General features: G+C 42.1%; 1 protein-coding gene across 5 annotated transcripts in view; it reads left to right on the forward strand.

Annotated features, from left to right (window-relative positions):
• Xpot (exportin, tRNA) overlaps positions 1 to 9,001 on the forward strand; it is a 43,904-nt gene extending 34,903 nt beyond the window's left edge. For all 5 annotated transcript variants that reach the window (XM_013520915.1, XM_005397439.2, XM_013520916.1 and 2 more), the window contains 4 exons: positions 232 to 279; positions 3,335 to 3,406; positions 5,941 to 5,997; positions 8,188 to 9,001. In XM_013520915.1, the coding sequence (XP_013376369.1) occupies positions 232 to 279; positions 3,335 to 3,406; positions 5,941 to 5,997; positions 8,188 to 8,214 (204 nt within the window). In that variant the 3' untranslated portion in view covers positions 8,215 to 9,001. The remainder of the gene's footprint in view (positions 1 to 231; positions 280 to 3,334; positions 3,407 to 5,940; positions 5,998 to 8,187) is intronic.
• The last annotated feature ends 2,396 nt before the right edge of the window (positions 9,002 to 11,397 follow it).

Genomic DNA, 11,397 nt, shown 5'->3' on the forward strand with positions numbered 1-11,397 from the left:
CATTCCACCAGTCCTTCCTACTTTAGCCGCTAAGCATTAAATGGCCACTTTCTTCTCCCATATGATAATTTCTCAGAATTTCAACTCCGGAATATTTTATGTCACATCGTTACTCTTATATCAGCCCCGTGCAGTGAGTTATCTATTTTCCCGGCAAACACTAGGGAAATGAAGGTTGCATCAGTAATCAAGAATTGACCGTCCTAAAACTCTTCAATCTGTTTTTCACAGGCTCTGTCTGAGTGTGCTGTGACACTGAAAACAATTCATCTCAAACGGGTAAGGTTTGTGATCTCTGCTCCTTCGTTCCCATCTTGTGCGTGAGCTTTGTTATGGTTTAACTGTTTGACTCACAAGAGAGATTTCGCTGCCGTATAAACTGCTTTGGATGTAGGGACGGGTGGAATGGAAGCAGCCGTGAAGTAGCAGGAGCCGTTACTGTCCTTGACGTTTCGGGCAACGAGAAGGTTCAAATGTGGTTTGTTTTGGTGACAAATGACGTGAAAAACCCTAAGCAGAATTTCAAGGCCCAGCCTCCTCCTGGCCGTTTCCCCAGTCTCTTAGTGTGAAAAGTGGTAGGAGACTTCATTGCTTCAGAGAGTTCATTCTTCCTTGTTGTAGCAGTTTGTGTACACCATGAGTAATTCTGGGTATTTTCAGATAGCTTGATCGGTTGCCAACACTTAAAAATAAGGTAACTTGCTTTTTCCTTTAGCGAAGTTCCTACTTCTGTCTTCTCTGAGACCCAGAAACCTAGCGCAGGACTGGCATTTCCTCATACTCGCAGTCATCTAAACAGCAGCGGTGTGTTCCGTCCTCTCCCGTCCCCTGCCGCCCCAAAGAGCATGAACTCCTATTTGAGCTTGATTCTGAGAGAGATTTGAAGGGTTTTCGGCTTAGAAAATTGTGAATTTTCTCTACATTCGGGGTTAGGGTTAGGCTCAGCCCTGTGCTAGGCTGATGTGGGGTGCAGAGGAGCTCTAGAAAAATGAGTGTCTCTGGTACGTGTGTAGCTCAGAATCAAGGGAGACCGGTGCACGAGTAGCTTTAAATGGGCTGAGCACGTTAATAAAGTTGTGTAAAATATTGTAGGACTAATCTGAGCAGTTTTGCCAAGGGAGTAACCGAAGCAAGCAATAGGAAAAGACCTCTTTTCGATAGATCTTAAGCCAGATGTTCATTGATTGAACTGTCAAGAAGAGGAGCTGGCATTCTGAGCAGAATTCGAGGGGAGACAGGTCAGATGTTAGGTAGTAAATTTGGTATGAAATAATAGAACGGTTTAGCTACAGTATGGAAGGAGAAGTAATAGCTAAATAGTAAAACCGGAACAGACAGTTAAAATCTTCGTATTAAACCAGAAGTAGTGGCGCGTGCCTATATTCCCAGCTACTTGCGAGGCTACGGCAGGAAGATTCCAGGTTTAAGGCCAGCCTGGCTAGCTTACAGGGATCCTGTCTTTTTTTAAAAAGGGCTGGGAAGGTAGCTCAGTGGTAGAGCACCTCTGGCCTCAGTCTCTAGTGCCAAAAAACAGAAAGAAGAAAAGCCTGTGTTAAATACGACCATTTGGGAAGTCTGTAGGCAGCAGGCTTATGATGTAGAGTAGCTAGGTGGGGGAAGACGCTCGGAGCTGCTTAGGGTACAGCGGTGAGCCTGGTAGGGCTGCACAGGGCTCCGGACACCTCAGTGACAGTGGTGTGAAGTGGTGGAAATGAGTGAGAATTTCTAAGATCGGGACAGAAAACGGCGCTAAAGCAACCGTCAAGAGAAACCTAGAAATAAAACTAAAGAGTATCATAGAGCTAAGGTTAGATAGTCCTGGGAGAGCTTGTTTGACAGTGTTGGGTGCTAGAGAGTTAAGGAGGATTACGAGTGAAAAGACATAGTAAGAATGGCGTTCATAATTTGAAAGTATATAGAAGTCCTAATTTAAACACACAGAATTGAGTCAAACAATATTATATTTAAAAACGTTTTTCTTTATTTTTCTATTTCCTCAAAAGAATGACTAGTGTGAGGTACAAGTTTACTCTTGATTTAAAAAAAAAAAACCTTCATGTGTAAGAAGTGGAATAAACTAAAGGAAAATGTGAGAAGAGATCTAAGAAACCTTGAGAGAAGCAGTACAGTGTTACCTGTCCTCCATTAGGAACAGATTTCCTTTGAAGGGTCATTACTCAGACCTAGACTTACTGGATTAGAGGGCCACCAGTCAAGGTGGAAAAGCAACATAAAAAAACCCTTGGATTCAGGAGCAGTAATGTGAAACAGGAAGTCTAGGTGTTAATGAAGGGAAGCCTGCACTGGGGAGAAATGACTTCATTTCACTTTGGTAACTATTACTTTTAGGTAGGGGCTGTTGGCATACTGAAGCCTTTAAGTTAGATTCAGATTTGAGTGAAACTAGCTGTGCTTTTTCTCTGTTGACTTTTGTTTAAGTACTGGCTTTGTTAAAGTTGCTTGTAGCCATGCTCTGAGACACATGGCTAAGGAGAAATGGCTTCCACGTGCATCCTGAGCTCCTTTGTAGCTGCACAAAAGGATGGGGGGTCTGTGTGGATAGGTTTAAACATAGGTTGTAGTCTGGCTACTAAATTCCTCTTCGCTACTTTGTTGAGCAGGAAAAAGAAAGTGTACTTCTATTGCCGATGTCTTCTGTCACACGATTTTGTTCTTTGTTGCATCTATTTTAATTTCTAAAAATGGTTGTTGGCACCGCTCCATGCACCCATAGGCCGCCCAAACCTATCCGATGGCAGAGTGACAGGAGTGCCTTCCCTTCGCCAGCTTCTTTCGTGCACAGAAGGCTGTGCATTGTGATCTGAATTCAGAAGTAATTCTAGCAGCACTTCACACTGCGTAGTGTTAACCTGTAGTTCATGTGAAGTACTACTCTAAGAGCTTTACATCCCTTAATTCACTGATTCTCACAATTGCCCGAGTTGCCAGAGCCAGTTTTGACCAAGTTAGTCTAGTTCTGCAGTCTCGGGGCTTGTTTCGTTTTGTTTTGTTTTAGAGGTCGAACCGAGGCCTTCCACTGAGCTGCATCCTAGCCCTGTTTTTATTTTGTAACAGGGTCTTGCTAAGTTGCCCAAGGTGGACTTGAACTTGTGATCAGCCTCCCAGTCTGTTTTCTTAATCACAGTGCTGAGCTGGGCGTGGTAGCACATACCTGGAATGCCAGCTAAGTGTGAAGGCCCTGGTTTCAATCCATAGTACCTTGAAAAAAAAAATCACAATGCTGTGTTGCTTTTAAAATATGCACCTGTTGTTCTAATTTCTTTTTAAGTATTGTTAATGTCCATAAAGAAAATACTTCTCTTTTACTCTTTAGGGGCCAGAATGTGTTCAATATCTTCAACAGGAATACCTGCCCTCCTTACAAGTAGCTCCAGAAATAATTCAGGTAAGAGCTGCCCTGGCCGATTTTGTTTTTAATTTAATTAAAGAAATCTGAGTATATAGTTCAATCTGAATTTTAATAAAGAAAGCCCAACTGCATTTGCCTTCATGTTTTGCTATGTGTAGGACAGCAAGAGTTTTTAAGTAGTGTGGAGTCCACACCAGGGTATCTGTGAAATTACGTGGATAAAAATTTATATTTTTATATTTATTTACCTCTAATAGAAATTTAATTTCCTGCCATCAGATAGAGTACTAATGTTCCCTGGGGCTTGGTCTAGTAGAAATCACAGATATTTTCATGCCACATAAGTGGTTGTAGGTACCAAAATACTGTTTATACATGTCACTGTTTTGAAATTACATGTTACTAGTAATGACACTATGTACCTCTTATAACCTAGTAAGAGATAAGACTTGTATTAGCACACCTTAAATATTTTGATAACACAACTCATTAGCATTTGTTTACTTTGTAATCCAGTGGTATGGTATTTTATGCATTTCAAAAACACATTCTGAAAGTAGCCAATAGGTTTCTCCAGATGGCCAAAGGGGACCATGGCACATAATAGAACCTGTGTTGTGAAGGTTTGTGCCAAATTTATCAATGCTTCATTTGTAAATCTGAAACTGTTTTGAGGTAAGTGGCTAGAAACTTACCTTATACTTTTATGCTTTTACAAAGTGTAATAGCATTCAGTTTTCTTCTTGAGATATGGCTTTTCAAACTTCTTGTCCAGTATAATATACACAGCTAATGAGATATCAAACTTTTTTTTTCTAATTTTTTTGAGACAGGGTCTCACTATGTAGCTTAGTCTGGCCTTGAATTCATGGCAACCCTCCTGCCTCAGCCTCCCGAGTGCTGGGATTACAAGTGTGTGGCACCACACCTAGCGGTTCAAACTTTTGAATAAAACTAGAATTATAGTCTGTTGTATAGTCTAAAATTTATTTCTTTACCAACAAGGGTTTGATTTTTTTTGTTGTTGTTTTATTTTTAATTTAATTTATAGTAAGATAGCATGAGCTATACATTCCTAACATTTTAAAGTGTACAATGTTGTTGATTTAGGGACAGTATTGTACCTATACAACATTAGGTGGATCTCTAAGATGTATTTTTCTTGCATAATGAGACCTTATGCCCGTTACGAAATCCTAATTAACTTTTTGCTCTGATTCTGTAAGTCTGACGAATTCCATTTCTGTGTCATTGCAGATAGTGTGAACGTGTCAGCACAGGTGTCTTTCAGAGACACGGTGTGGAAGTTTTCGGGCTGGGGTGTGGCTCGGTGGGACCTTGCGGGGCCCTTGGTTTCACGCCCAGCAGCAGTGAGGGCAAGGAGCGCTTCAGGCAGTTTTCATGCTGCTGGCAGTGAACAAGAAGCATTGGACATTGAAAATAGAGTGTTAAACATGTGAACTGTTTCCCTGAAAACAATGTTACTAACTGCTCATGGGCTTTGTACCCATGATAAGTAGAAAAATACCACACTGTGTAAATTACTTCTTTTCAGATTGCTAAGTGATGCAAGTTATATTTCTTTTTAGTAATTCTATTGTAAAAGTAGTATTAGGAACCTCAGTTTTACCTGTTTATTATGGTTTATGTTCGGAAAACCCTTTCTGGAGAGTTGCACTAGAGAGACTGCCTCTTTTCCTTTCGTTCTAGCTGTGCTCACTCACCCCTCTCACTGGGTAACGTAATTACCCATTGTAAAAATGGGCTTTTGTATCATTTACTCTTCTTGGGCAAGAGTTCCCCTTGTCCTGGAGAAGCACGTTCCCCAGAGTGGAAACAGCCTGCCTGACAAGTGCTGTGTTTGAAAACGCCGTGTAACCTTTTGTGGTGAAGGTTTTGAGGGGTTGATTTTCATAAGCTATAATAGGAATACTGTGATTTGAAGCAATCTTAATGTCCAGTGGTAGATGAATAAAGAAAATAGGGAATATACGTACATTGGTATTATTAATGTGTATATAAAAAAGGAAATCCATTCGTATGGTATAACATAGTCAAAACTAGACTACATTACGTTAAGAGAAATAACCACAGGAGGATAAATACAACACAATTCCACTTTTGTGAGATATCTAAAGTGGTCAGACTTTCCAAAACAGAAATTAGAACGGTGGTTGTCGGACTGAGGAGGAGGAAATGGGAATTGTTGTAAAGGCGTGGAGTTTTAGTTTTGCAAGAGGAAAAGGCTGCCAGGTGTGGTGACGTACACCTGTAATCTCAGGACTCCAGAGGCTGAGGCAGGAAGGTCACCGCAAGTTCGAGGCCAGCCAGGGCTGCGGTGAATTCAGGGCCAGCCTGGACTACATAGGACACCCCATCTCAACAAAACAAAAGAAGATTAAAAGGCTTTAATGATCTGCTAGGCAACTAGTTAACACTACTGTGCTGTCCATTTAAAAGTGGGTAGGATGGATAGTAAGGTGGGGGTCTTTTGTCACAACTGTTAAAAAGTTATGGTGGACATGATACATACTGACCCTCCTCTCTGTCCTCCTTTCCCTACTTCCCAGGAGTTCTGTCAAGCACTTCAGCAACCTGATGCTAAAGTTTTTAAAAATTATTTAAAGGTAAGTGTTTGGAAACTTCTCTGTCTTCATGCAGCTAGGTAATACGTAAAGGCCCAGAGAGAACACACATATACTGTAGTCTGTCACGTACTTTGAGATCTCTTGGCTCTAAAGTCGGCTTCCAGGAATCTGCAGTTACAGATGCTTTTGTGAAGCCCCTTTCAGCTAAGGCTCTGCACAAGATCACTGGCAGTTAGAAATGCACACTGCATTGTGCATGCCCGGAGAATGTCAGTGTGAAAGGACGGTTTTCTTTGGTTTCAAGATGTAATTAAATAGGAACCAGAGGATTAGAAGGACGAGAAATGTGCGAGTCGCCCATGGTAACTCGAAAGGGAAGAGGCTAAAAATACAAAAGCAGAAGTATGAATGGCATGTTTCTGTGCTGTTTGGAAACATCGGGGTTGTGTAACAGACGCAAAGGGGGATCCCACGGTTTGGCATCGGAGCTCATAATCACGAATCGCTGGCTTAGCAAACCTAACCTGGTAGTTGGCGGAAGGTGCCAAGTGTGTGTTTGGTATTCGTGCTTAGTTAGATTAGTGAGACAGACTGCGTCCTCCTGGATGGTCAGTCATTTCTCCCCTCGTGACCACGTGTAAACCAAGCAAGCGCTGTGGTAAGGGAGTGGTTTTTCTCTGCCCCGGGACTCCCACTGTCCGGGAGAAACAAAGTTAGCACCACAGGATGCAGAACTGGGGTTTGCGATTCTGAAGTTTCCCTTTGTCAGTTATTTTCTAGTCGTAGCGTGTATCACTGGGAGGCCTACTCTCCCTTATTTTTCTGTAAAAGCAAAGCGTCTATAGGGGTAACAACCATTGGAACTTGACGGAAGGACTCAAAAAAATCTTGGTTAGATCAGTCACAGGAAATCTAAGGACACTGTAGAAGGCTGTGCTCCAGGTGTGCTTATTCCTCTGCGCGGCATCTATAAAACGTCTTCCTCCTTACCCCAGCTTGTCTTCGTTATCTTAGGGATAGCACTGTCTCCGTGTTAGCATTGTTCTTCTCGTTGGAAAAACGTGCCCATTTCTCCCCTGAACCTCAGCTCTTACTGATTCTGTCCTCCGCTGGGTAGGCTTGCTTCACTCTTATCTCTGATCTCCATTTGTTCAACCAGGCGGATATACTCAGAAACATGTCATTCCTGATTCGCTGCCTGTCCTCATACTCTTCCTAAGCCCATTGTTTACTAAAAACAAGTTCATGTTTCTTGACTCGGCGTTTAACTTTTCTTCCTACTCGGATTTCAGACCACTGTCTCGCTTCTCTCAAAGGGGCTGTCTTTGCGGATGCTGTTGCTCAGAACTCCCGCTCGGGCTCCGTGTGCTCTCTCCCGTGGTGCCCTCCCTCCTGCTGTGGGGTGTACTTCTCCTACTTTCACTTGGCCCAGACTTGCTCTGCAGAGCCTGGTTTTTTTTGCTGTACGTTGAATAAATCTTTGCTACTGTTAAAAACAAAACAATCTTGCCTTATTAGCAGCCTTCCTTTATGAATTCTGCCCATTCTGGTGTGCTTGCTTTTAAGCATGGCCTCCTGGAAACGTTTTCTTTTGCCTTGTAGTGATTGTTCTTTCTTCAGCTTAGATTCAACTGCGTGTCTAATCCAGCAGACGCAAGGAATACAGCAATCGATAAATTCAGTCCTTGTCCTCAGCGAACTTCCTGCCTGCCCTTTACTATTTCTAGTGCTCGTGTACGTGACTGTACGGCAGCGTGTAGTGCTGGATCAGAGTCCAGCGTGGCCTTTGGCCTGCGCCTTGATAGTCTCAAATACTCAACTAGAAACGCCTCTAATCATCAAGGAAGTATGAACTGTAAAGACTCAACTGCTGTCTTCAGCTCAGAATTCAATGTCCCAGTGTTAATTTTGAAAGTGGGTCAAGTCAGTGTAAAGGTTTTGAGAGCAGGTTCTCCTCTACCGCTTGGACGGCACAGCGTTACACCGTAGATTCATTACTTTCCCAACTGGGTGATGTCAGCCGAGTTATATCCAGACTTTATCGAATTGGTCAGAAGACAGAGTTCTAACTTAGACTATATGTGGATTCATAAACGATGTGAAATGTTTTCAGTATCTTTTGCACAGTACAGAAGGGTGACCAGCATTCAGAACTGGGAACCATTCTTTGTGTAGAAGAGGTTCAGTTTTCTGACATTTGTATTAATTGTATGAATACTTTATCTACAGGTGTTCTTCCAGAGAGCGAAGCCCTGAGGACTGGATTGCCCTGTGCCTACATCATGATCAGGGATTCCAATTAATAATTTATAAAGAAATGATTTTTTTGTGTGCCATTCACTCTGGTCTTTTAACATTGCTTGGAGCTTGTGGCAGTGTACGTACTGGGATTTTTCTGTAAAATGGGTGTAATTTCCCCCTAAATACAGGTATGTAACAAGGGAAGTTGCTGCATGCCAGCTAAATTGTTCTATATAAAAATGTTGCAGAGTTATCCTATTACCTTAATTTTTTTCTTGATTTCAAATTTTAAGTCCTTTATAAAGACCATAGAGTGGAAAACTACTTTTTTTAAAAAAATTGCTGAATATAAAATGTTTGAAAATTTAGTTTTCTTTTACATATGCAGACATATAAAATATAGGGGGAATAAAACAATCAAAACTGATTTTTTTTGTAGATAGCCATTACGTTTCCTTAAACTACTTCAATGGCAATGTGTATTCTACAGAGAAAATGGGTTCATAAATTCATTGATTTAAAAGTAGGTGCCAATATTACATATTTTTTATTAAAAAATAAATTTTACGTAGTGAAATCTATCAAGTCTTTTCTGGAATCATTATAAAGACTTTAGCTTTATTTTCCCATCTTAATTTCTCTCTGATTTTCCATTTAAAGGTTTGCAAAATCAATGTGGATGCCTTATTTCACTGTCTCCTGAAAGGTTACATGCAATGTAATTGTTAAATAAGTCTTTTTTAAATGCATTAGAAAAATCTTGTGTGAATCTGTTGATATAATTAAAACCGTGTTTTTCTTGTTATTGGGTATACTTAGAAGAGAATGTACCTGTGTGTCTATGATGTTTGTAAATACTGTTGTCAGCTACTATTTAATTACTGGACGTGTTCCCTCTGCCTTCCCTCATTTTTATTCATGGCAAAGGAAGAAAGCAAGAGGAAGAATAACAGTATCGGTAGTAGCATTGGAAAAGAGAGATTTTGGGGACAAAATCAAAAATAACTACAGATACTTATTTTAGAAACCCATTTAAATTTTTTAGGAAGGAGTGCTAGGGATGTAGCTTAATGGCAGATCACATACCTAGCATGTTCAAGGCCCTGGATTGTGTCTGCAACACCAAAAAAGAAAAAAACTAAAATTGAGTGGGAGATCAGTTTTTTTTATTTACCTTTGGGTTTCATGGATGAGCTTCAGTGACTTATAAATTTCCCTAAAATTGTATTCTAAGTTGTGCACATGAAATCTTTTTAATCTCAGAAGAGATTTTAAACGTATTCTTTACATTATGGAATAAAGGTACTAAATTGACACTTAACTAGACAAATAGATCAGTGGAATGTATATTATACTTCAATAAAAAAGCTTTTAAAAATAGTTAAGTGAAAGCTGGGTGTTTTATTTTGCTAGGTTCCCCTGTACTGTGGGAGAGAGAATTGCATCTATGACAAAAAATACATTGAGATGACTGGCATAGTACTTAAAAGTTTATGTAACCTGGGCTCAGGACCCAGACTAAGTAGGTTCCAGTACCAGTTATGCCAGTAACTGGTTTTAGAAACATAGTTTCCCCTGGGGCTGGGGATTTAGCTCAGCGGCAAAAAGCGCCTGCCTGGCAAGCGCAAGGTCGTGAATTTGGTTCCTGGTACTGGAGAAAAACCAAAAAAAAAAAAAAAAGAAACATAGTTTCCCTGTCTCAAAAACAGAGGAAATAGCCAGGCGTGGTGGTGCACGCCTGTAATCCCAGCACTGGGGAGGCTGAGGCAGGAGGACTGTTGCAAGTTCGAGGCCAGCCTGGGCTCCACAGTGAGAGCCTGTCTCAAAAAGGAAAAAAAAAAGGAAAAAAAATAGAGGAAACAATGGTAGCTACCTCATAACCCATTAGGAATTCAGTAGGTTGAACATGAAAGCTTATTACAGTAGCTGACACATAAGGCCTTGGTATTAGGGTGTATCACTGTACTAGTGGTTTTTATACATAGAAAAGTAAGACCTTTTCCTCTACCTCTTTAAAGCCCTTCAGAAGATTCACATATTTAGAACTAAGAGAAATCAGGACACGAAAGTCAGTGTTTAAATAGAAATCACTCTTCACATGGTGTAATCATGTGTAATTCTTGTCCTCATTCCTTGCGTCACCCCACCCACCAGCAGGACTTCCATCAAGACACCTTAGGAGAAGCGAGTGCCCAAACAGTTGTTTCAAGGGTAAGTCTCCCTTGTTACGGGAGAGATATATGAGGCACACAATCGAGTGGACCCACGGGGTTTTATGATACCTATTTCAGACCTAAGCCCAACCGTTTATTTAAATCTTAATACCAAGCTTAATTTGTTCGCAAGTGGCTTGGCCTTTAAAGTACTGTGTGGTATTTTAATGTGCATTGTCACTAAGGGGCAAGGGGAATAGAGACAAGGTCTCACTCTATGGTCTAGGCCGGCCTTGAACCCGCAGGCCTCGTGCCTCAGCCTCTGAAGGGCTGGGATTACGGGTGTGTGCCATGCCTGGCTGTGTGCTGTATCTCTTCCTGTAAACATGTCACATTCCCCTCCAGCTTGAGCTGTGGGTTTTTACTGTTGCGGGGAAGCGGACAGGTCTTCACTCTCATGTGATACCAGGACGCTGACATTGGTTGGAATTGTAAGCAGTGAAAAGATTTGTTGTTCGATGAATTCATCGCTTAAACGTTGTTTAAACTTCTAATAAAGTAACTTCCTAAGGATTCACTGGACTGAGCCTCGGTTTTCTCCACTGTGCATCGGATGAAACACCTGCCTAAAGCACCTGGCAGACGGAACTGGGACTGCGCCGTGGGGTCCGTGCACTAAACGGCGCTGCCCCGGGTCTCTGCCCTCTCCTTGGGTAGCACGGCTTCGGGGCTGTCCCGCGTGGAAGAGAGCCGCTCGAGCGGGACTTGACTTTGTACTGATTTTAGTCTTCGATGTAGTACTTAGGTTCTCCAGTGTTGCCGTTTCCCAAAATACGGTCCGAAAGGGGTTTCCGTGAACACACTGAGCACCTGACTCCATCCTGCAAGACGACCTGGCTGCGCTGCGGAGCGGTCTTAGGCGGGTGCAGACCTCCCGCTGCGGACCTGCCCCGCGTCCCGCGCGCCCGCGACCATCCGCTGTCACCCGGCTTCGCCTAACCTGCGCGGGCGGGGCTCCCCAGCTTCGCCCTGGGGGCGGGGCCGG

This window comes from Chinchilla lanigera, unplaced genomic scaffold, assembly GCF_000276665.1.
Source record: "Chinchilla lanigera isolate Chin_1 unplaced genomic scaffold, ChiLan1.0 scaffold00057, whole genome shotgun sequence".
Lineage (NCBI taxonomy): Eukaryota > Metazoa > Chordata > Mammalia > Rodentia > Chinchillidae > Chinchilla > Chinchilla lanigera.